The sequence below is a fragment of the Capricornis sumatraensis genome, chromosome 8 (assembly GCF_032405125.1).
Source record: "Capricornis sumatraensis isolate serow.1 chromosome 8, serow.2, whole genome shotgun sequence".
In the NCBI taxonomy this organism is placed as follows: domain Eukaryota; kingdom Metazoa; phylum Chordata; class Mammalia; order Artiodactyla; family Bovidae; genus Capricornis; species Capricornis sumatraensis.
In genome coordinates, this window is record NC_091076.1 from 101,844,253 (window position 1) to 101,868,737 (window position 24,485).

The 24,485-nt window shown below is 44.9% G+C and overlaps 1 protein-coding gene across 1 annotated transcript in view; it reads right to left on the reverse strand.

Annotated features, from left to right (window-relative positions):
• The window catches only part of RNF213 (ring finger protein 213), a 119,657-nt gene that overhangs the window by 52,719 nt on the left and 42,453 nt on the right, over positions 1-24,485 (reverse strand). The window contains exons 13-26 of the mRNA XM_068977509.1: positions 23,930-23,985; positions 22,664-22,817; positions 19,725-19,892; positions 13,550-13,639; positions 12,426-12,548; positions 11,427-11,607; positions 9,704-9,877; positions 9,154-9,303; positions 5,883-6,472; positions 5,399-5,561; positions 3,556-3,773; positions 2,563-2,703; positions 2,289-2,456; positions 573-1,728 (exon numbers count right to left, since the gene is read on the reverse strand). Of these exons, the coding sequence (XP_068833610.1) occupies positions 573-1,728; positions 2,289-2,456; positions 2,563-2,703; positions 3,556-3,773; positions 5,399-5,561; positions 5,883-6,472; positions 9,154-9,303; positions 9,704-9,877; positions 11,427-11,607; positions 12,426-12,548; positions 13,550-13,639; positions 19,725-19,892; positions 22,664-22,817; positions 23,930-23,985 (3,532 nt within the window). The remainder of the gene's footprint in view (positions 1-572; positions 1,729-2,288; positions 2,457-2,562; positions 2,704-3,555; positions 3,774-5,398; positions 5,562-5,882; positions 6,473-9,153; positions 9,304-9,703; positions 9,878-11,426; positions 11,608-12,425; positions 12,549-13,549; positions 13,640-19,724; positions 19,893-22,663; positions 22,818-23,929; positions 23,986-24,485) is intronic.

Sequence of the window (24,485 nt, forward strand, 5' to 3'; positions counted from 1 at the left end):
GGATGCAACCTAACGTCAGCTTAAAGAATACATACTTGAGCCCTCAAATTTCCTTGCTGTTCCCCACCCAACAGCCCTGCTGCTTCCTGGGACTAAGGATGGAAATCTGAGAATGAGATCAGGACAGCAGAGCTTGTTTCATGGGGGAGGGGAGTGAATGTCACTGGACAGAAGGGAGTACCATTAAAGGGATGCAGTCAACAGAATGGAAATCAGGATGGCGACTGAAGATGGAGGCATCTGTTTCTTCTCAAGACAGAGGAAATATACCTTGTCCTGATCAGGACCCACATCAATCCCAAAGTATTCAATGGACTTAAAAAAGAGAGAAAGAGAAAAAACAGCAGAGAAGCCAGTTTAAAAGAGGAAGATGGCTCAGCCAACCTGGGACCAGGTGAGAAAAGTATCCCGTTCCAGTGCCGGCCCTGATTTATAATTTCAGGTGAGTCAATCCTCCAGGGACTTAGTTCCCCACCTGCAGAAGGGCTTATCTGAGCTCACCTTACTCCCCGCTGGACAAAGAAGGGCCATCAGATGGCCCCTGGGACCGGGGACTCAGCAGCCATTATTACCTACACCCGCTCTCTCCGAGGCTACGATTCCAACACACATGCGGTCCTGGAACACGGCGGCGGCTGACGGGGTCTCTTCCGGGACTCGGAAGTGGTGAGCCAGGTAGGCCTGGATGTCCTTGAGAGGCGCCTGGGGGGTGACAAGGACCTTGTGCTGGCTGAAGGCAGAGGGGAGGTAGCAGTGCTCCCGCTCACAGTCACAGACCATCACAAGCCGGTAGTGCTCCCGGTGGGGCTGCGTGCACAGCCTCCGGAAGAGTGCCTCTGCCCGGCAGGCCACCTCGTAGCTCAGCTGGTCCGCATACAGCAGGCTATAGACCCTGAGTCCCTGGGAGCCTGGGGTCAGGCAGCGACGCAGGAGCAACGCCACCTCCTCAAACGTGGTTTCTGGGGTGCAGAGCAGCACTTCATCATAGGTGGGCAGGGGCTGGTGTGGGGTCTGCATGTAGATGGCCAGGGCGGCTGGCAGTACCTCAGAGTGGCCACAGACGACGAGGTTGGGCTGGCCCTCCTGTAGGCCGTGGGAGAGCTCCCGCTGCACAGGGGGTCCGGCCATCCTCGCCAGGTGAGCGAGACAGCGGCCAAGGGCCTCCAGGTCCAGGCAGTGAGGCATGAAGACTCTCATGTGTTTCATCGAGAGTTCCATGATGGCCCTCAGCTTGTCCACCAGTCTGGACTCAGAGAAGAGCAACAGCACCAAGTCTTCCACCACTGTACTCTCTTGGTGGGTGTTGGCCCTTCCACTGGGCCCCCTGCAGGCCCTCGAGACATCCCATGGGGTGCAGTTGCCTTTGATGAAGGAGAGCATGGTGAGGGCCGCGTTGCTGGGCCTCTGACCCCCGAGCTCCAAGCCCAGGTAAACCAGCTGCTCAGCAGTGTAGTAGTTGAGGTAAAAGTGCTCAGCTCGCTTCTCTGCCACGAATCTCTCCCAGCAGCCCAGGAAGTCCTCCAGCTGCCGGCAGAGGGCTTCCAGCAGCTGGACGACTGGCCCGCCCTCCACCAGTGGGCCCACTAGCCTCAGACAGAAGTCCAGCCGGATGGAGGCACCGTTTATGGGGGTACAGTACACTTCGGCTGACCAGGCCCTGAACAGCATGTTTCCAGCAGAGTAAAGGTTTATGAAAGACTGGACAAGCCTCTGCACGTTGCAGAACACCTGCAGAGAGAGGACATGTAGTCTAGAATAACACAAACAGATTTATAATTTGAAGGGCTGGGGTTCATGTCCTCCATGGTTCACCGTGGGATCTCAAGCATGAGCTTGATCACGGAAGGTCTTCCTTTCTTATTTCCATAGTCTCTTTCTTAGGAAGCAATATGTTGTGAAGATAAAGGATATCATTTATAAAGTACAAATGAACTTTACAGATTAAAAATTCATAATCAAAAGGAGAGACTGTTACATAAACCAATATGCCTTTACCATTGTGGTTACTATGGATTTCGATGAACGATGTCCAACTACATCTTTAAGTATTTTGGGATGCTTGCTGATTTACGGAGTAAATGGACATCTCTTTGGGTCATGAATTCGAAATACATGCACTCTGCAAGACCCACTGGCTCTACTCTCCACAGTTTTAAGAGCAGAGTGATTCGTATAAATTAAAGACAAACTCAATCTCTTCTGACTTCCCAGGCACCCCAGCAGTGAGAGTGCTCAGCCCAAACAGATGGGATTAGGACACTTGCTCCAACATAGATATAAATCCTTACCTCGGAAAATACCTCTACGACTTCAGCGTTGCTGTGTTCTTTCGTGCCAGACATCAGCATCAATTTGTTCAAAAGCTCTTTCAGCTCTTCTAAAGAGTAGTCTCGCTTCTCCTTGTGGCCTCCCTGGCCCTCGGGAAGTATTAAACGAAGAACTGTGTCTGGGGAAATCTGTGGAACAGGGCACAGTCAGAGGTCGATTTGGAGAGGCAGAAACCCCCCGACAACAGCAGCCTGTGACAGCCTCCTGCAGCTGTGCCTGCAATGTGAGGCTCACCTTTTGGCCATCCGTGGGAGCCTTGATCACATAGATGCCTCTGCTGTTGATTGCTGTCGCCAGGGACAGGGACGAGAGCTCCACAGACCCATGACTCTCCTTCACTGTCTTCAGCCACTCGAGGTTCCGGGCAGAGTCACGCTGTCAGGACAGAAGAAGAGAAAATGGGCCGAAGCTTGGGCGTGATCTTCTTCCTGCCACTCTTTGCACCTCTGCCTTCCAGGGACAGGCGCCTCCTCCCCTTCTCTGGCCCAGTGTGCCATCACCCACAGGGGAGGCGTCCCTCATCTGCTGCCCACCACTGCCACGGGCTTTGGGTCTCCCTCCTGGGTCACGCGCCGTTGCCGCAATGGCTGTTCCTGTGTTCCCACCCAGTGCCCTGGATACGTGGATGGGGAGCGACAGGCATGACCTCAGCTCTCTGTGAGAAGACGGCCTTCAGCCGGGCCCCTAACCGGGGATAATGCTGGCTGAAACAAGCACGTGAGCTCTGTGTGCTCCTGCCATTCCTCTTCCTCTCCTTCACCCCTAGTGGGGTCTCAGCCACCCTTTTAGGCAAGTTATGAACTATAGGCTTGCTTGAACCCTGGTGCAGCTGATTTATGTACACGGAAATGTTTACCTTTCTGATTAAAAATGAATCTGTACCAATTGTGGCAAGTATGGAAAAATACCAAAATGTATAGCATATTAACTAACAATTACCTCCATTCAGAGAAAACCACTGCTAACATTTTAGCACATTTCCTTTCAATGTTTTTTCCCATATATTTCCACCAGAGAGATCACTCTTATTTACATGCAGTTTTATACCCAGTTTTCTAACAATAGGACAGAGAAAGCACTTCCATTTGGGAAGAAAACCTGTTTTTAAACATCCTTTTAAAAGGCTGCATTAAAAACCTGCCATGCGAGTGTGCAGTCACACCGCTAGTGTTTCTAAGTGATGCTTCACTAAACTTAATCTGCTCTGGAGCCAGAAATAAGACTCACCAGTTTCGTGGGCAGGTTGTGGTCATTATCCAGAGCCTTCCACAGCTCTTTCAGGTGCTGCATGAACTCATCAAAACCCGCACTTGTATCCAGCTCATAGAGCAGGGGCGCGTAACCCTGCACAGCATCGTGGAAGCAAGCCACCCGGTCCACATCAATGTCATTCTCCCCCGCAGAGATGGAGGCCAGGTCCACGAACACCTTCAGTTCGGTGGTGCCTGGGGCAGGAGGGGTAGATGAATGCAGGGCGACCCTGTGATGACAGGAGCCCCATATCTGGAACAGTGCTCCTTACTGGTGCTATTCCTGGATAGTGGATTTTTAGGGTTTTCCCACTCTTTGCTTCAATAAGAACCTGCGGCACTTTTTCTTTTGCCATTTATGTTGTTTAGTGGCTAAGTCATATCCAACTCTTTTGCAATCCCATGGACTAGCCTGCCAGGCTCCTCTGTCCATCGGATTTCCCAGGCAAGAATACTGGAGTGTGTCACCATTTTCTTCTCCAAGGGATCTTTCCGACCCAGGGATCGAACCCGATTCTCCTGCTTGGCAGGCAGATTCTTTACCACTGAGCCACCAAGGAAGCCAAGTCATTTATGTTGATACTACTGAACAAGACCTGACCTTACTGAACAACACCAATGTCTGGGCATTGCATAGGTTTTTTGTGTGTGTGTCTTATTTCATGTAATCCATGTAATATTGCCATTTCATTATTAAAAGTAAGCTTAGCTGGTAAATAACATGTTGACAGTCATCTACAATCAACAGCTGCTTACTAATCAAACAAAGCAGTGAAGCTGGGATGAGATTGAGCACGCAGCTCATCCCCTGTCCCTGGACAGCAGGGCCATCCACCTTCCTTCTTTCCTGCCTCCTTCTTCCCTCCATACATTAATTCTGCCAAAATCACCCAAGTTACAGAGCTAAAAAGACTGCCAAGCCTGTGCACAACAATAAGTAGATGCGATTACATTTAGAAGACAAGGCTGCCTTGGCTTCTAGTAAAAAAAAAAAAAAAAATCAAGCAAAGGAAAAAGCTAAAGGGACATAATTTTTAAAAAATTATCGCCTGCTGTTCACAGCATGCATCCAGAGTGAGAAGGAAAATAAAGTAGCCAAGGAAGTGGCTTTTACACCAGCAAATGAGTGATACTATCTTGATATAAATTCTACCTACAAACCTAGGCACACCTTGCACATTTACCTAATGAATACAGATGAAAACTTGCTAAGAGACTAGATTTTCATTATTCCAATCACTAAAATAAAAGGAGAATTATGGGAGGTGATGGAGGGCTAATTATAGTTACAATGGCAATCATATTATAAGATATAAATGTATTAAAGCAATGTGTCATGTACCCTAAGTTTACGCAATGTTATAAGGAAAATAGTAAAGTGAAAGTCTCAGTTGTGTCTGACTCTCTGCCACCCCATGGACTATACAGTCCATGGAATTCTCCAGGCCAGCATACTGGAGTGGGTAGTCTGTCCGTTCTCCAGGGATCAAAGCCTGGTCTCCCACATTGCAGGTGGATTTCTTACCAGCTGAGCCACAGGGGAAGCCCAAGAATACTGGAGTGGGTGGCCTGACCCTTCTCCAGCAGATAGTCCCAACCCAGGAATTGAACCAGGGTCTCCTGCAATTACAGGCAGATTCTTTACCAATTGAGTTATGAGGGAAGCCCTTATATGTAAAATACATTTCAATTTAAAAAGTTTGAATGTAAAAAATGCAGAACATGATCAAGGGAGTGACTTCCCAGAAGTTCAGGAAGACCACCCTGTGAACCATCTAAATAATCTCCAGCCTTCTGGCCACCACAGTGACAGACTGTACCTCGGAGAGCCTCCTGGACCCAACTAGTGAACTCCTTTCTCTGGGACAGCTCCTTCAGACACTGACACCGAGTCTCATCAATATCCTGCAGAAGCTTTTTGGCACGGATAATTTGTTGGTTGATATGGTCCAGTTTTTTGTGGCGAAAGTTGTCCAAGACAGTCTAAGAAAGTCATCAAAGAAAGCTGTCAAAGACAGTCCGCAAGACAAGGCAGTATGTGGGCTGAAACTGGCTCCTGGACCCCCAAGAAGAACTGTCCCAATAGTCCCTCCCACCAAACTTCTAAAACTGACACTAGCAGTCACACTACTGGCAAACAAAGGTAAAAACAAAGCCCTTGGCATATTCAGGCATTGAATAAAATACAAATAACCCTGAAGGAAGCTGTGAAATCATCTTGCCCAGTTTTTCAAAGCCAGAGATCTGGGATCTCCCCACAACTGCCCCACCCCCAACCCCAGGAGTCCCCAGTAAATAACTTACAAAGCTTAGTAAGGTGTGGAGAACACTGAAGTCACCAGTCAGGCCCAAATTCTCTTTGACCTCCAAGATGACCTTGGCTGAGTCGACAGCCTGATGCAGATGATGGTATTCCTTGATCTGCTGGACTCGCTCCTTGATCCAATCCTTCTGGTCTCTGGGATACAGAGCACACATGGTCTGGAGGTCTTCAGTTAGGTCGCTGTATTTATTCACAAAGTCCTTGAAGATGTCATCGATTTCCCCAAATGTGACCTCCCCTGACTTCAGATCCTGATACAGTTTTGTAAACCTTTTGAAACAAGGACAATATAAACATTCATACACCTTTTCAGGCTGAAATATCTCCCTTTCCAAGTTCTCTTCTGGCTCACTCAGCTCCTGTGCGGCTTCTGCCCAAAAGATCTGGAAGATGTGACTGTCCTTTAGCAAATATGCGTTTTTGGCCATTTCTTGGACTTCAGGGCTCAGGTTATAATGTGTTGTCCACGTCGAGTCAAGGGAGGTGGCAGACAAAGTCACTGTCACAACTTGGTTTAACTTTTTCCCACTGAGGTCTTCTGAATGTCTTTCAGCAATCTCTCCAAAATCCACTTTTAAAACCATAAGAGAATGTCAAGTCAAACTCTATTCACAATATCATTTTATTTTACTTTCCCAGTTTTCACTCCCCTTGCTGCTCATAAGGAAATACAAGTGAACACACTTGCTGGCACTTGTTCTCAGTGAGTGTCCTTAAATCTCCACCCTCGCCTTGCTCATCAGTTTTCTTGACAAAGAAGGCTTTGCAACTTCTGGGTGAAGATGACCATTTGAAATCTGCACGTTTCCACTCCCTCCCCAAATCCTGCTGCAATGATAGAAGTGAGATTGTTTTTCAAAAGCCATAAAGCAACAGCGCTGGGAAGTATAGAAAAGGAGATCACAGCAACAAAACTTTGGAACTTGAAAAGCAGATGTGCTGAGGATAAACAATGTTTCAAGGCTGAGAACTTGGGGTCTTAGCCCATAGTGGGGAAACCTGAGATTCTGCCAGGTGTCTGTCATCACAGAATTTCCCACATGCACACACCCTGGCTGCACAGATGCTGGAATTTGGGAGGTGGTGATGAAATAAGGAGGACTGGGCTAAAAGTCTGTATCAAACAGGCTCATTTTCATCCCAACTCATTCCATCAGCAGGCTGATGGCACCTCTTCCACCCTGGCATGCAACAGGTAGTTTATATTCTAGAGAGGCTCTAGAGGGCTCACAGAGGGCTCTCTGGATTGGGGGGTTTCAGGTACATGGCGGAATAAAGGCATTTCCAGACACCTACCCTTCGTCAGGAAGCTAAGGGTTGGTATGTGCCACTAAATTTCAGAAGCTAGAAAGGAGAAGAAAGGACACAGGGAGTAGAAGGAAGGACTGAGGCTAGATACGCATCTTGGATGCTGAGAACCCTCCAGCCCTCATTTCTGTCTTGACTCCTAGAGACTTGGCAGGCAGCCCTCTATCTTCCAGGCAAGAGACTGGTGATCTGAGCAGCCCAAGAGAAAGGAGCTAAAGATACAGGCTATTTCAAAGCCTAGGCATCCCATCCTCAGAATCCCCCACCAGGGCGTTAGTCCCCCCTCTTAATATAAACAGGTAAAAAAGAATTCTAGACAGAGGAGCAAAGCCTTAAACATGAAAAATAGACATTAAAACATACCAAGAGATAAAAGCAACTTGGAGGAAAGAGGAAACTATTTAAGAAAAAGAAAATCTCTAAATCAAAAATATGAAAAATCTCAGAAAGATGATACTATAACCATGAACCAGAACAGGATAGTATGGAAAAAGGATCACTCAAAGCAAAAAGAGTTCTTGTAGACTAAATAGAAGTAAGAAGAAAAAGTAAAAAATTTAATGGCAAGCTTAGAAAGAAAACTTAAGAAACTGCTCAGAAAACAGAACAAAACAAGACATGGAAAATAGGAGAGAAAATGTATGGCAGTTAGATGACTATTCCAGGAGGTCCAATATCCAACTGCAGATTCCAACAAGAGAAAAAGTAATTACTTAACTAACAAAAGAAGCTTCCCCAGAACTCAAGGACTTGGATTTCTAGATTACAAAGACCCACTTAAGTATGGCCAGTACAGCAGATGGGAAAGAGACCCACTCCAAGGAACATCACTATGCCATTTCAGAATAAGGGGGACAAAAAAAAATCTCAAGAGCTTCCAGGGAGAAAATATGTCATCCACAAAGGAGTAGAATCCCAACCTGCTCTAAACAATGACCCTGCAGAGACAATGGAGCCACAAACCCCAAACCCTGAAGGAAAGATCTGCACCAAACCACAGATCTCCTGGGAGGGCAGACGTTTTCAGACAGGCAAGAACTCCTGGGCCCCTTACTCAGGAGAAACAGAGTGTGTATTTCACTAAAACACAGGAGTGAGAGCAGGGAGCCATAACACCCAGGATACAGATCCAGCCGAGAAGAGAGGCAAGATACCCCTAGGACCACTTATCTCTGGTTTGGCGAGATTCTATCTGAAAAAGCAAATGGATCTCCTTTGGAGGAAATTCAAACGGTTGGTAAAGAGTCTGGCATTGAATTAAAAAAAATAAATACATTGAAAGCAAAGCATAGCACGAGATGAGACTTTTAAATCTAGAGAAGACAGTTTGCATAAGAAGGTGAAGGTGAAGTCGCTCAGTTGTGTCTGACTCTTTGCGACCCTGTGGACTGTAACCTACTAGGCTTCTCTGTCCATGGGATTCTCCAGGCAAGAATACTGGAGTGGATTGCCATTTCCTTCTCCAGGGGATCTTCCCGACCCAGGGATCGAAGCCGGTCTCCCGCATCGCAGGCAGACGCTTTAACCTCTGAACCACCAGGGAAGCCCTTGCATAAGAAGTGGGAGAGAATCATGGCTTGGGTGTAAAGAGTGCATTTACATAGTCATGGCATTTAAACCCCGAGGGCTGATGAAATTAGGATAAAATTGGAGGGAAGTGAGATTGGAAAGGCTATGTGTACAAGACAGAAATTGGAAAAACAAGGAAATCTAAACCCTAATTTTCCATACATGACAATGTTTAAACCTGAAAAATCAAGAAACAAGCTATTTAGAGCTATGTCAGTTAACTACCAAAAAATTTTTAACTTTATTAAAAATTAACACATTAGAAAAAGCCTCCCCACTCCGCTACTCTGATATGTTTTTAATCATATTCTCCTTTGACGCTTCTCCCCTGAGAAACTTTCAATTCTGTTTATTTTAACGCTTTAAGAATATCACCTTTTATCACGTCTTTCACCCTCTCACACAACTTCAGGAGAGAGTCAACATTCGTCTTCTCTCTCTTTAGCATGAATAGTTCATTCTTCCTCTGACTCAGCACTTTCCTCAGATGGTGTTTTTTATCTTGGGCTAAAGAACTTTCACTCTCTGGAAAAAAAAAAAAAGAAAGAAAGGAAAGGAAGTCAGTAGAACAAACAAATACCCATTTTGTGGCAAGCCATTTCTTGAACCTCCCGTGAGTATGCGGCACACGCTGGGCTGTGCGGGGGTGGGGGCGGAGGCTGTATGCGTGGCTACTCCAAGATGTCCCGTGTCAGTCAGTAGGAATAAAAACAACCAGTACTCTAACGTGGTCAGTATTTTATCACTTCCCCTAATTTTCCTGAGGATGAGAAGCCCTAATCCTCCCCTGACAACTTCCTGGAGACAGAAGCCATCAGAAAGATGACAAAGATCACCTCTCCTTTAGACGCACAGGCGAAGAGAGACGCTTCTGAGCTCCTAACTCCTCAGGAGCCTGAAGTCCACATCTCAACGTGATACTTACTTAACTGCCAGATGTAGAGGAACTGATCCATGTGTTCTAGGACCAGCTCCAGGTGCCCAACTACAATTGTTCCACTGATGAGGTCATTTGTAACTTCTGTGAACACAGAGTCCGCAGTGGCCATCAACTTCTTGCCTTCCTTGGTAATATTTGCTAATATTTTCTCGTTCGTTCCTGACCAAGTTAAGAAGAGAGTTAAAACAGTAGGCATCCCACTTCCTTCCCACATTAATGCATTTCCAGGAACCTCCTATTGCTCTGCCCCAACTTTCATATAATAAAGCAAAGTCATTCTGTATTCCCAGGTATATTTCTCACATTCTTTAGAGGGCAGGATTTTCAAACATACTTAGTTTAACCACCAGAAATTTCCATTCCCAGTAATATTAGGATCATACATTTGGGTCATGTCATTAAAAGCAAATATAGAAGCTTTATTCACAATTGCAAAATCTTAGAAGTACCCAAGATGTTCTTCAGTAGGTGACTGGACAAACCGTAGTCCACCCACACAACTGAATATTATTCAGTGGTTTAAGAAGTGAGCTACTAAAAGGAACCTTTGATGCATATTGTTAAGCAAAAGGAGCCAGTCTGAAAAGGCAACAGAGAGTATGATTCCAACCAAGTCCCTTTCTGGAAAAAGGCACAACTGTATAGGAGAGGAGAGGGAAGGGATGAACTGCTGGAAAAAAGGAAGTTTGAGGGCAGTGAAGCTCTTCTGAAAGATATGGTAATAGTGGATGCACAATGTTAAACATTTGTCAAAATCCACAGAAAGTACAGGAGCAAACCCTAATGTAAACACTGGACTTTACTTATTCATAACATCAATATTGGCTCATCAGTTATAACAACGGTACTGAAGCAAGATGTTACTAACAGAGGAAACTGTGTGTGTTGAGTGGGTAGATACGGGAATACTCTGTACTTTCTGCTTAATTTTTCTGTCAGCTTAAAACTGCTCTAAAATATGAGGTCTGTTAATTTAAAAGACACAAATGGAATATTTTCAAGTGAGTAGCTTTTAATAGACAACAACAAAATAAGAAGAGCTTAGTCAATCTTCTTATTTGATAACTACAACAACTCTAGCATGAGAGGAACTTGGGTTGTTTTTTTTTAAGACTGTCTCAGTAATTAGATGAAATTGACACTCAAAATAATCTGTGGTGCTTTTCCATTAGATCTGAACCTATGACTCACACATAAACCTGAATATAACATTTTTAGGGCAATACACGTTTCCCCTCTTTGGTCACAAACTCTGGGGTCATGGAGGGTAGGGGTGGAAGAATCAGGCAGTACTTAGTTTTTGCTAAGGTCACCAGTACTGGACTAGACATTTACATGGATCTCAGAATAAGAAAGACAGGGCTTTAGATACAGACACACTGGGTTTGGATTTCAGTTCTTAACACTTATTATCGGTGAGACCTTAGGTAAGTCACATTACACTCTCCACCTCAGCTCTTGGTCTGAGGTTACTACGTCAGCCCAGTAGCTGGAGTATAACAGTTTATTCCATCAATGGTGGCTTTCAGTGTTACTTCTCAATTATAATACAAGATACTCTGAGCTTTCCTGGGTCTGTCCATCCAAGCCACTTCTTTTGGCAAACATCAAAGCAATCTAACTGACTAACAGGTCAAATACTCTGCCGCCACTCTTGAGTCAGGAGGTGCCACTGGACAGATGTTCCCAGCACCCTCCATGAACATACCATATAACTTGAAGAGGTGCTTGATGTCTGGCCATGTGAGCAGGTGCTTCAAAACCCCACCCAAGTCCTCTACAAACTCCCCTCTACTTGTTGGCCAGGACTTGGTGATCACAGCAGACACAAGGTTGCCACATTTTTGCAAGTCATTATAAGAGATTTGCCCAAGGATACTGGTTTGAGGCTATAAAAACATGAATAAAGAGAGGGATATTTAGAAGGTTATATGGTTGATTTACTTTTTAATAAAGAAGCAAATTACCTACCCAACAGCATTTCAGAAGTCTCTCATAACTAGTTTTACGATGCCTCAAAAAGCCAAAAGAGTAAATAAAATACTTAACTTTTCAGAGGGCATTTCCATTTTCCTGTCCACTGTCTCTTTAAGACTGAACACTGGGGATGTGGAAACAAGTAGCCACAGACAGGTACTGACACAACCCACAAATTACCCCCCTTTTCTCTCACTCAGTGCCATTTTTCTTGGAAATTTCACATTATTAAAAATATCAAACATAATACAAGTAATCATTAATATTGGTACTTTGGTATTATTAACTGTAATTATTTTAAAGTTGCCTACAAACAACACACACATTTTAATTCTCTTCCTAAGTGAATTGATAAAATCTTTTCAACTCTAAACATTTTTCTTCCATAATGCTTTGTTAACCTTTGGGGTCTTTCACTGCATGCTAAGCAAGCGATAAAACCAAGGGTAAGTGAGTGGCAATGATACTAATGAGGCATTTAGGAAAAGCCTGCAAGATTGCTGGAGGTTACATATGAGCTGCTATGCTGCAAAACAACAGCAGGAAGCTGAGCAGCATTTCACAGAATGGGTAGAGAGTACTGGATTTCAGTGTGGGGAGGGGTTGCCCAGAGCCCATTCTTTGCTTGGGTGCAGAGTCTCAATCCAGCAGTGCTTAATAGCCTTTGGCTGGTGAGGTCAGAAAGCAAGTATGCATCCAAATGCGGTTCCGAGTGGGAAAGGTTGTTCACCTGGCAGACCGAGCCCACGGCTTCAATGGCACACTTCTCAAAGCATTTCGCCACACTGTCTTCTGCACTTGTGGCATCCCAGTTAAAGTTGCAGAAGGCAGAAATCTGGGAGAGAGGCTTCTCCTGCAAGACGGGAAGATGAAGGTTAGGGGTGCGACACTCTCAGACCCTGTGCAATGAAAACACCCTAGTAATTCCCACTTTCCTAGTGTTGTATCAGCTCCCCATTACTGTGGCCTTCTTCCCATCCCATGAGAAGCATGTCCTCCCTGCTTCTGACCATTAGACCAAAAAGGCCAAAATACCTACTTAGCAGAAAAAACATCCGGCACAGCAGCTTGCAAAAATCAAGTGAAACTGAAAGTGAGAGTCGCTCAGTTGTGTCCGGCTCTTTGCGACCCCATGGACTACACAGCCCATGGAATTCTCTAGGCCAGCATACTGCAGTGAGTAGCCTTTCCCAAGGGATCTTCCCAATCCAGAAATCGAACCCAGGTCTCCTGCATTGGAGGCAGATTCTTTACCAGCTGAGCCACAAGGGAAGCCCAAGAATACTGGAGTGGGTAGCCTATCCCTTCTCCAGCGGATCTTCAGGACCCAGGAATCAAACCGGGGTCTCCTGTATTGCAGGCGGATTCTTTACCAACTGAGCTATCAGGGAAGCCCGCAAAACACAGGTAAACTTTTTAAAAAGATTTCTTCCTTGCTTCTCTTTTCCTAAAAAGACCCATTTAACAATTACATATAAGACTCTCATGTGTTTTTAAAAAGCTGAATCTCCTAGGGTCACAGGCCTCAGTTAAAAATGGAGAGCACTCTTGTGTTTTCCCCCAGTTGTCACTGGGTTTAACAAGGCTCTTGTCACCAACAGGCCACTTAGAGCAAAAAGCACATAGGCTTAGTTAGTGCCTATTAGAACTTCACACAAGCCAAGGGTTCCCCTGGTGGCCAAAAACTGTGCCCTTATTCTTCTCTGGGATACCATCTGTGGTCAAACAATTAAGGCTGATTCAGAAACAGAGTCACCTGAACCCCATGCCCTGTCTATTCAAAGGCAGTCATCACATGTACTGGCTAGTCCATGTGGTCTGGTTCCAAAAAGAACATCCTCTGCCTTTCAGTACCTGTTTGAGCCTCCCTGCCATGTCCCCCAGCAAGGATTCCTTCCAGTCATACTCCATGGGGAAGTTTATTTCCACCAGTCGCCTCCAGACCTGCAAAATCCACAAGTAAGGGACAGCCAGTAAGACAGCTAGATGCTACTGCGGAATTCTAGGAAAGAAGACAATTATGGTGAGACAAAGAGCACAGTGCTTTGAGGACACATGGGTTCAGGCTCATTTTTGTCCAGTTCTCTGCTGTATCACTGGTAAGTCAGGGCAACCCACTTTAGCCTTATAAAACAAAGGGTCCTGACTGGACCAGGTCACCACTAAAGTCCATTACTGCTCCTCATCCAGAAAGGATTTCCCTCCATTGTTTTCATTTCAAAAAATGTCAAACTTAAGAGAAAGTTGCAATAACAGCATAAGGACACTCATACCTTGAGCGAGACTCCCCAACATTTAAAGTGGTTGCTCTATCTCTTTCTCTTTTGTATTCCCTTTAGTCTATCTAGAAACAGGCATTGTCTCTGCTGAACCAGAGTTGCAGATGCCATGCCCCTTGGCCCCTAAGTCCTGCGCAGGCATTCCCAACCCCATGGCCCTCCTGCTACACACAGTAGTAGAGGTGTCACTCTGAGGCCCGTTCACTCAGGGTGACATCTTCCTCATCTTTCTCCCTGCTGACATTTTGCCATTGTTCACTAGTCAACTGACTGGGTCCAGGGTCCAACTGAGGGACACATGGCATTATCGTGTCTCCTTTCTAGAGGAGTTCTCCTTTTCTTTCTTCCTTTATGACAGTGAAAACATTTTTTTGCTTTCCCATTATGGTTTATTACAGGATACTGAAGACAGTTCCTTGCGCTATATGGTAGGATCTTGTTTATCTGTTTTATACATAATAGTTTGTATCTGTTATTATCAAACTCTCTAATTTATCCTTCCCCCACCTCCTCTCCCTTTTGGTAACCAACAGGTCTATTCTCTAGGCCTGTGAATTTATCTCTGTTTAATAAATAAGTTCATTTGTGTTTTATTTTCAGTTCAGTTCAATCACTCAGTTGTGTCCAACTCTTTGTGACCCCATGTACCGCAGCATGCCTGTCCATCACCAACTCCCGAAGTCCACCCAAACCTACGTCCATTGAGTCAGTGATGCCATCCAACCATCTCATCCTCCGTCATCCCCTTCCCCTCCTGCTGTCAATCGTTTCCAGCATCAGGGCTTTTTCCAATGAGTCATCGCATCAGGTGGCCAAAGTATTGAAGCTTCAGCTTCAGCATCAGTGCTTTCAATGAATATTCAAGTTTGATTTCCTTTAGGATTGACTGACTTGATCTCCTTGCTGTCCAAGGGACTCTGAACAGTCTTCTCCAACACCATAGTTCAAAAGCATCAATTATTTGGCATTCAGCTTTCTTTCTGGTCCAACTCTCACATCCATACATGACTACTAGAAAAACCATAGCTTTAACTATACGGACCTTTGTCGGTAAAGTAATGTTTCTGCTTTCTAATATGCTGTCATGGTTGGTCATAGCTTTTCTCCCAAAGAGCAAGCGTCTTTTAATTTCATGGCTGCAGTCATCATCTGCAGTGAATTTGGAGCCCAAGAAAAGGAAGTCTGCACTGTTCCCATTGTTCGCCCATCTATTTGCCATGAAGTGATGGGACTGGATGCCCATGATCTTAGTCTTTGGAATGTTGAGTTTTAAGCCAGCTTTTTCTTTCTCCTCTTTTACTTCATCAAGAGGCTCTTTAGTTCCTCTTCACTTTCTGCCATAAGGGTGGTGTCATCTGCATATCTGAGGTTATGGTATTTGTGTTGTATTTTAGATTCTGCATGTAAGTGATAGTATTTGGTATCTGCCTTTTTCCACCCGACTTACTTCACTTAATATGATAATCTCTAGTATAATACTCTTCTGGCCATTACTCATTTTGATATTCAAATTGCCTCAGATTTGGCTAGTGAGAGCCCCCGGAGGCTAGCTTCTGTTTCCCTTTTTTTTTTTTTTAATGTGATAATCTTGGGTTTCACCAGATGGTCAACACCGAAATCAGATTGATTATATTCTCTGCAGCAAAAGATGGAGAAGCTCTATACAGTCAACAAAAACAAGACCAGGAGCTGACTGTGGCTCAGATCACGAACTCCTTATTACAAAATTCAGACTGAAATTGAAGAAAGCAGGAAAAACCACTAGACCATTCAAGTATGACCTAAATCAAATCCATTATGATTATAAAGTGAGTGAGAAATAGATTGAAGGGCCTAGATCTGATAGATAGACTGCCTGATGAACTATGGAATGAGGTTCGAGACATTGTACAGGAGACAGGGATCAAGACCATCCCCATGGAAAAGAAATGCAAAAAAGCAAAATGGCTGTCTGGGGAAGACTTACAAATAGCTGTGAAAAGAAGTGAGGCAAAAAGCAAAGGAGAAAAGGAAAGATATAAGCATCTGAATGCAGAGTTCCAAAGAATAGCGAAAAGAGTAAGAAAGCCTTCTTCAGCAATCAATGCAAAGAAATAGAGGAAAACAACAGAATGGGAAAGACTAGAGATCTCTTCAAGAAAATTAGAGATACCAAGGGAACATTTCATGCAAAGATGGGCTGGATAAAGGACAGAAATGGTATGGACATAATAGAAGCAGAAGATATTAAGAAGAGATGGCAAGAATACATGGAAGACCTGTACAAAAAAGATCTTCATGACCCGGATAATCACAATGGTGTGATCACTCATTTAGAGCCAGACATCCTGGAATGTGAAGTCAAGTGGGCATTAGAAAGCATCACTACGAACAAAGCTAGTGGAGGTGATGGAATTCCAGTTGAGCTATTTCAAATCCTGAAAGATGATGCTGTGAAAGTGCTGCACTCAATATGCCAGCAAATTTGGAAAACTCAGCAGTGGCCACAGGACTGGAAAAGGTCAGTTTTCATTCCAGTCCCAAAGAAAGGCAATGCCAAAGAATGCTCAAACTACTGCACAATTGCACTCATCTCACACGCTAGTAAAGTAATGCTCAAAATTCTCCAAGCCAGGCTTCAGCAATACGTGAATCGTGAACTTCCTGATGTTCAAGCTGGTTTTATAAAAGGCAGAGGAACCAGAGATCAAATTGCCAACATCCGCTGGATCATGGAAAAAGCAAGAGAGTTCCTGAAAAACATCTATTTCTGCTTTATTGACTATGCCAAAGCCTTTGACTGTGTGGATCACAGTAAACTGTGGAAAATTCTGAAGGACATGGGAATACCAGACCACCTGACCTGCCTCTTGAGAAATCTGTATGCAGGTCAGGAAGCAGCAGTCAGAATTGGACATGGAACAACAGGCTGGTTCCAAATAGGAAAAGGAGTACGTCAAGGCTGTATATTGTCACCCTGCTTATTTAACTTCTATGCAAAGTACATCACGAGAAACGCTGGACTGGAAGAAACACAAGCTGGAATCAAGATTGCCAGGACAAATATCAATAACCTCAGATATGCAGATGACTCCACCCTTATGGCAGAAAGTGAAGAGGAACTAAAAAGCCTCTTGATGAAAGTAGAAGAGGAGAGTGAAAAAGTTGGCTTAAAGCTAAACATTCAGAAAACGAAGATCATGGTATCCGGTCCCATCACTTCATGGGAAATAGACGGGGAAACCGTGGAAACAGTGTCAGACTTCATTTTTGGGGGCTCCAAAATTACTGTAGATGGTGACTGCAGCCATGAAATTAAAAGATGCTTACTCCTTGGAAGAAAAGTTATGACCAACCTAGATAGCATATTCAAAAGCAGAGACATTACTTTGCCGACTAAGGTCCGTCTAGTCAAGGCTATGGTTTTTCCAGTAGTCATGTATGGATGTGAGAGTTGGACTGTGAAGAAGGCTGAGCACTGAAGAACTGATGCTTTTGAACTGTGGTGTTGGAGAAGACTCTTGAGAGTCCCTTGGACTGCAAGGAGATCAACCAGTCCATTCTGAAGGAGATAAGCCCTGGGATTTCTTTGGAAGGAATGATGCTAAAGCTGAAACTCCAGTACTTTGGCCACCTCATGTGATGAGTTGACTCATTGGAAAAGACTCTGATGCTGGGAGGGATTGGGGGCAGGGGGAGAAGGGGACGACCGAGGATGAGATGGCTGGATGGCATCACTGACTTGATGGACACGAGTCTGAGTGAACTCTGGGAGTTGATGATGGACAGGGAGGCCTGGCGTGCTGAGATTCGTGGGGTTGCAAAGAGTCAGACACGACTGAGCAACTGAACTGAACTGAACTGAATAATCTTAGATAAACAGAAATATTGCAAAGATAGTACAGAGAGTCCCAATTAACCTGAGTGCTAACACTTTACAAAGCCATAGTACAGTTGTGAAAACCAAGAAATTAGCATTGATAGATTATCATCCGGAGAAGGCAATGGCAACCCACGCCAGTACTCTTGCCTAGAAAATCCCATGGAGGGAGGAGCCTGGTAGGCTGCAGTCCATGGGGTCTCGAAGAGTCGGACACGACTGAGCGACTTCACTTTCACTTTTCACTTTCATCCTTTGGAGAAGGAAATGACAACCCACTCCAGTGTTCTTGCCTGGAGAATCCCAGGGACGGGGGAGCCTGGTGGGCTGCCGTCTATGAGGTTGCACAGAGTCAGACACGACTGAAGTGACTTAGCAGCAGCAGCAGCAGATTATCATCACCAAAGCCACTAACTTTATTTGGATTTCACCACTTTTTCCCACATCATTCTTTTGCCCTCCAGGGTATAACCTAGGATATCACCTGGGTCCTGTCTGCTTGTGAAATGTCACCATTTGATTTCAAGTACTTTTACTTTATGGTAATACAAGGTGTTTCAGGCTGGCCTTGTACTTCTTCAGCCCCACCTTTAGAATCTGCTGTTCTTTCCAGAAGCACAGGGGTTTTTCTGTTTTGTTTTTTAGAGGGAATGGCATTTAGAAGCCATGGCTGGGTGTGCTCACAGACCTGGGTGTCACCATCTCTAGGCCCTTTCAGTGGATGGAGCTAGGAAATGTTGCTTTTTACATCATGAGTTCACACTACACTTTTAGCTCTTTTCAAACCATAGGCCTCCTTTCCCCTCCCCTGCTCCACATGTTCCCTCCTCCAGTGAAAAAGAGCCCAAGCTTCCAACAGCAGCAAGCCTTGTGTCCATCTGCCCAGCCTTACAGTACACACAACATAGCTTCAGACTTGCTACACTCATTCCACTGCCAACCACAAACTTCCAAATCAAGTTCAAGATTTATGTATGTTTTCTCTGTTTTGACCTTAGACTCTGTCCCTGTGAGGGTGAGTGGTCAGAGTTCTGGGCTCTGAAGTGAAGGGTTAGTCGCTCAGTTGTGTCCAACTCTTTACAGCCCCATGGACTGTAGCCCACCAGGCTCCTCTGTCTATGGAATTCTCCAGGCAAGAATACTGGAGTGGTTGTCATTCCCTTCTCCAGGGGATCTTTCCAACCCAGGGATCAAACCCAGGTCTCGTACATTGCAGGCAGATTCTTTACCATCTGAGCCAGAATACTGATGCTCTGGGCTCTGGGCGTTCAGATCAATGATCTTCTACCCTTGGTGTGGACAGGTAATAAGTCTGAATAAGGCTGAGATGTAGTGAGAGTTATCTGTTTTTGTTCATACACAGTTTCAGTGATGTGATTTTATGATGATCTCATTAAAGTACCGCTGGAAGACAACAGCCTAAGTCAGAAGGCCACTTGTTCGGTTTGTTCGCGGCACTTTCTAGAACTTTTTCCTGGAGCCAATAGTCTTTAGGCCCTTCCTCCCCCTCCTCCCCAGCACAGATTCTGTCCACATCTCAGTTTCTGGAAGCCTCCCTGCCTCACAACCTTTTGGGTCTGATTTCTCATTTCCTCACGTTCAGATGCTGCTCGGCCCAGTTTGCCTTTCATGGAGGCCTTGCTCTCATCTTATTTTCTACTGTCAACATCATAACCTGACCCATAACCTCAGCACAGCATCAGACGTGAATCTGCCCTTCCCCACTGGCCACCATGCCCCAACAAGCTCTGTCTCCCCATCCCACCACCTCACCACTGATGTGGGGACCACAGTCCACCCGCCAGGGAGCCCATGCTCTCAGTCCTGTTAGGGGAGCAGCTGTCCATTCCGCAGAGGAAACCCCTGTGTCCCCTGCACTGGACTTGCTTACCTCAATCTCCTTGCTGTAAGCAAAGGTGACGACAGGTGAACCAGCCCAGAACATGCTCATTTTAAAAATTTTCCGAAGCCAAGATTTTGTAGCAGCGAGGGTCCCCTGGAAGACCGTTTTTACTGAATTCTTCTTTCCAGTTTCATTTCCGGGCCCTCCTGCTGAATCCTGTCACCGCAAGAGAGAGACGGAGTTGAGTCAACCCCACATGGCAGACCCAAAGGATCATCCAGATACTTTTCCACCTGCCTCTGCGGCTGACGCCACCTATGCACACAGCAGAGCCTGCACATTCACAGCACTTTCATTTCCCCGGCGCTTCAGGTTCACTCTGGGGGGACAGCATGGGGGTCGAGGTAGGAGAAGCAGTGGCATGGATGCCCCCTCAAGTGACCCCAGGCAACTATAACAGAGGTGATGCCGCCTTGCCAACCAGTAGACCTCCTGGTCTCTGAGCAGAGAAAGGCTGACAGACAAGGGAGAAGGGTGCACCACAGGCTCAGAGCTTCCAGCAGCTCAGAAAGCCAAGCTCGTGTAAACCCTGTCCCCGAGTGACATGCTAGGGCTAGGAGGAAACCCAAATCCCTACCCTGGTGCTCTTTCCTTGAGGTTCTCCATTCATTCCCACCCCCTAAAAAGCCCCTTTTCCTGGGGGTCAAGGGCTCTAGGGATGGGGATTCCTCTTTCCTGCTCTCCTTTCTCATCAGAAGCATCTTTACCACAAAGTGGATAGAGCCATCAGCCCCACTTAGAAAGAGGACTCTCCCAGTTCTGATGTGTATTCTCCTTTGCTTCGGCTGAGTCCCACTGATTGTGTAAGTGCCAAGGCCCCCCAAACTGGATCTGCTGGTGTCACTCCCTCCTTCCAGAGATGGTTGGCCCAAGGGCTAGAGACGTCACAGTGAGGAGGCTGCCCAAGGAGCTGATCGCTAAGTGGGAGACCAGTACAATCAGTAAACAGGGCAAGTAACAAGATAGGAAAGGCACATAAAGGGTGCTGGGGACTTCCCTATAGCTCAGATAGTAAAGAATCTGCCTGCAAAGCAGAAGACCCAGGTTCGATCCCTGGGTCAATAAGATCCCCTGGAGAAGGAAATGGCAACCCTTTCCAGTATTCTTGCCTGGAGAATTTCATGGACAGAGTAGCCTAGTGGGCTACAGTCCATGGGGTCGCAAAGAGTCGGACACAACTAAGCAACTAACACACAAAGGGTGCTGTATCCAGTCTTGGGTGTGTTTGTGGGGGCAGGTTCTCCCCTGAAAGATTCAGGGAGCTCTGGGCAGAGTGTGAGGGTAGGCTGGGTTATGTGTGGGAAGGGGTAGAGCTATGCTGGGAGAATAGCACACAGGATATGGGTAGTGTGGGCCAGCAACAGTTCTCAGCTGAAAATGGAACATGCTGGCCCAAACTGAAAGTCATCAAATGGGCCAGCAACTTCTCCAATGATCCAGAAACTTTAGCAGGGTGTGCATGCCATCTGCAATCTGGCCTAGCCTAGACCTAGGCTCTATCTCCAGCCAGGCAAGTGGGAGAAACACCCAGGGCACCTTATGGCCATTCCAGCTTAGTATGAACCCACTGTGCTGCAATTACGTGCTCACTGGACTGCCCCCTCCTATGCATCCCTGCTGCCAGGCACCTCTCTTCTCCATCTGGCTGTGCCCTGCAACCAGCAGATGATGGGCTGTAAGCGAACAACCCAAGCCTAAAAATCTTCCCTAGAACTTTTGCCTTTGCTCCTTGTTTTTCTCCACTTGATATCCTGTCAATCCTATCAACCCTTTATATTGGCACATAACCAAAAGCGTTCAAAACCTCTTCATATACTTTGGTTTTATTTAATCTCAGTTTTGCAGAGCTTTTCGTTTTTATGGCACAGGTAGAGAATTTGGACCAGACTGTGGTTACACTAATCTGAGATCCCAACCAACGTTCAAGATAGTTATTTCTGCAGGGACATATACTGTGACTAACAAATTTCACATTTCTTGAACACAGTTTATCGAGAAGTTGGCACCTGCCTAGGATGGTTTAAATAATATCCACTTCAGGAAAAAGCAATCATCTTACCAATGTTTATTTTTAAATGTTCCCTTGGTATTTTTTTAAAAAAGAAAAGCGAAAAGAAACAAAGATAAAATACACACTTAATTATATCACTAACATCACAGTTCTGACTTGTCAAATGGTCGGTCTAAATAGGAAATCATCTATCACCTTCCTTTGGAAGCTCAAACTCAACTGGGTGAAGACCACACAACAATGGAAAAAAATGAGCTGTGGACACACACAACATCACAGATGGATCTCAGAGATGTGCTGAACGGTGAAAGCCAGACACAAAAAAGGACAGAGTTCCAAGACAGGTAAAACTAATTTGTGATGGTAGTAATCAGAAGAGTGCTTACCACTGGGAGGTGTGGAGGGAGGGGGCACAGAACTCTGGATTGTTCCTACAGCTTGCTGCGGGAGGTGGTGCTTGTGTGGAAAGGCTCTTAGGTGTGCACTGAGGTGTGTGGACCTGGCTACTGTACCTGAGTTTCAGTGAACAGGAAAAAGGCTCAGGAGGGAAAGATTAGGCATGAACATGAATTTGGGAGGGGAGATTCTTGCTTGAAGTCCTGGCCACTTGCTGGGCTCTTGAATTTACCCAGTCACAGCTAATACTCTACACTTGAACTCCTGCACTGCCTCCTTCCTCCATTCTTCCCTCTAACGTAAGCCCTGGAGGGCAAGCATGCAGACCCTGGTTCACCAAAATAGCCTCATGAGCAGAACAAAACCCAGCACCAGGCATGTGCTGACACACCTGGTGGTGGAATCAGCCGCTCTGTCATCCCAGCACTCCTAGAATCAGCCTGTCTCCTTTTTGAACAGAGGATGCCTCAGGTTCCATAGCTCTGCTGGGTATGGCATTGTGTGTACATGTTCCACTTACCACTACAGGTTTAAGTATAATAATTCTGCAAACAATCTCAGCAGATAAGGCAGGCATCTCATAAAACGTGTGGGCTTTTGATATTCTGCAGGTAGTTTCGTGAAGTTTCAGGCACACAGTCAAGTAGGACTGTATCAAGGGCTCTTCAAGAATCCTAACCCACAAAGAGTTGAGAGAAATGAATGAAGTAATTTAGGAGGAATTAGAAAACAGTACCCATTATTCATGACAAGTTCCTTCCCTTTAAAACGCCTACAAGGAAGGCATGTACTTGATCCCATATAGGATAACATCCAGAACATTTCCATTATTTTGAAATTGTGACTAAGATAAAAAGGAATAAAACTCTTCTTGGTTTGCCTCCATGGTCTGAGCTGTTTTAACAAAAGCAAGTTAAACCATTTCTAAGCGTATTCCTTTGTTCGAAAAAAATCTTAAGGATGGATATTACCAAAGATTCAAATACCATACAATTTTTTTAAAAAAGATTCAGTAAGCTACAGGGAGGGAAAAAAAGAAAGAAATGCTAGAAGCATATGTCCTGTGCATTAAATTTCTTTCAGTTCTGAGTGGAACTGCTTATTGGCTGATACATGACCAGAGCTGAGAGGTAGGGAGCTGATCAGAGGAGGGTTTAGAAGGTGGCAAGAGACAGGAATTACTGGGGTGATTCTGTAATACACAGAATTAGATGGAGCTCATGAAGTCCCAGGTTCTTGGTGTTAATGAAGATCTGACACTCCCACCTCCATCCTGAACACTCTAAGAATTCAGGTGAGGCGATCCTGGCAGTGCTCTGAGAATCTAAAAAATTACCTTCTCTCCCACATTTGCTCATTTTGTACACTGTGCTTCCAGGGTGTCAGAGCTCACACATATTTGCAGGAGCAAATGACTTCAGATCATTATGGAAAGCTACCTTTGTATTTATTTTCAGCTTCTCTGACTTGCAAAAAAAATCTGAAGAGTAAATGCTGATAAGATGCAGGACACAAGCATGAATATGTAATATGATGATAATCACTTAAAAATAAATGACAAAAATGCACAGGAAAAAAATTAGATGAAAATAAACTGAAATGTTAGCACCTGATTTCTATGCTTTTCCCTTTCTAAAAAAGTAGGATGATTACATCAACACCTTGAAAAAAGAAGTGGAATATATATTAGTTTATGGCCTTACATTAATGACAGCAAAAATGGCATAAACCCAATCATAAGGGATAATCTTGTACAAGAGAGATTACCTTTTACTTTTCTACTTACTTTTCCTGGTAAATATACAGAAGGTACAACAGCATATTAAAAGTGTTCTTAATACTCTAGGGTGGGGAAGAAAAGAAAAAAGGGAAGATTTAATCATGACGCCACTATCTTTGCTAAAACAGACCTCCCCTCAAAAAAATCCAACATAATAAGGCAGAATAATTTTCTTTCTATAAACAAGCTTTAAGGGGCTCAAGTACTGATCTTATACCTGTTACAATTAAAACTTAGAATTTAAAATTAAACCATCTTCTCCCCAAAATGGGAAAGGACAATAGCAATTAGGAAGTGGACCAGCATGCAGGATAACTTCTAACCCTGGCTTGCACAGTCTCACATATCCAAAGGCTGTTGTTTTATTCAATTTTGTTTACTGAAACAGAATAAACTCAAGTAAATTAACCCCTTACCCTAAGAAATATTGACCCTTCCCAGTTCTCTTAAATCTAAGTGCTTTACCAGGTCAGGTTTTCAGAAAAGGAGAATCACAAACTCTGACAGATTAGTTTTTGACCTGCTTTTGTTAAGCAAGGTCTCAAAAGCCGATTCTGGACAA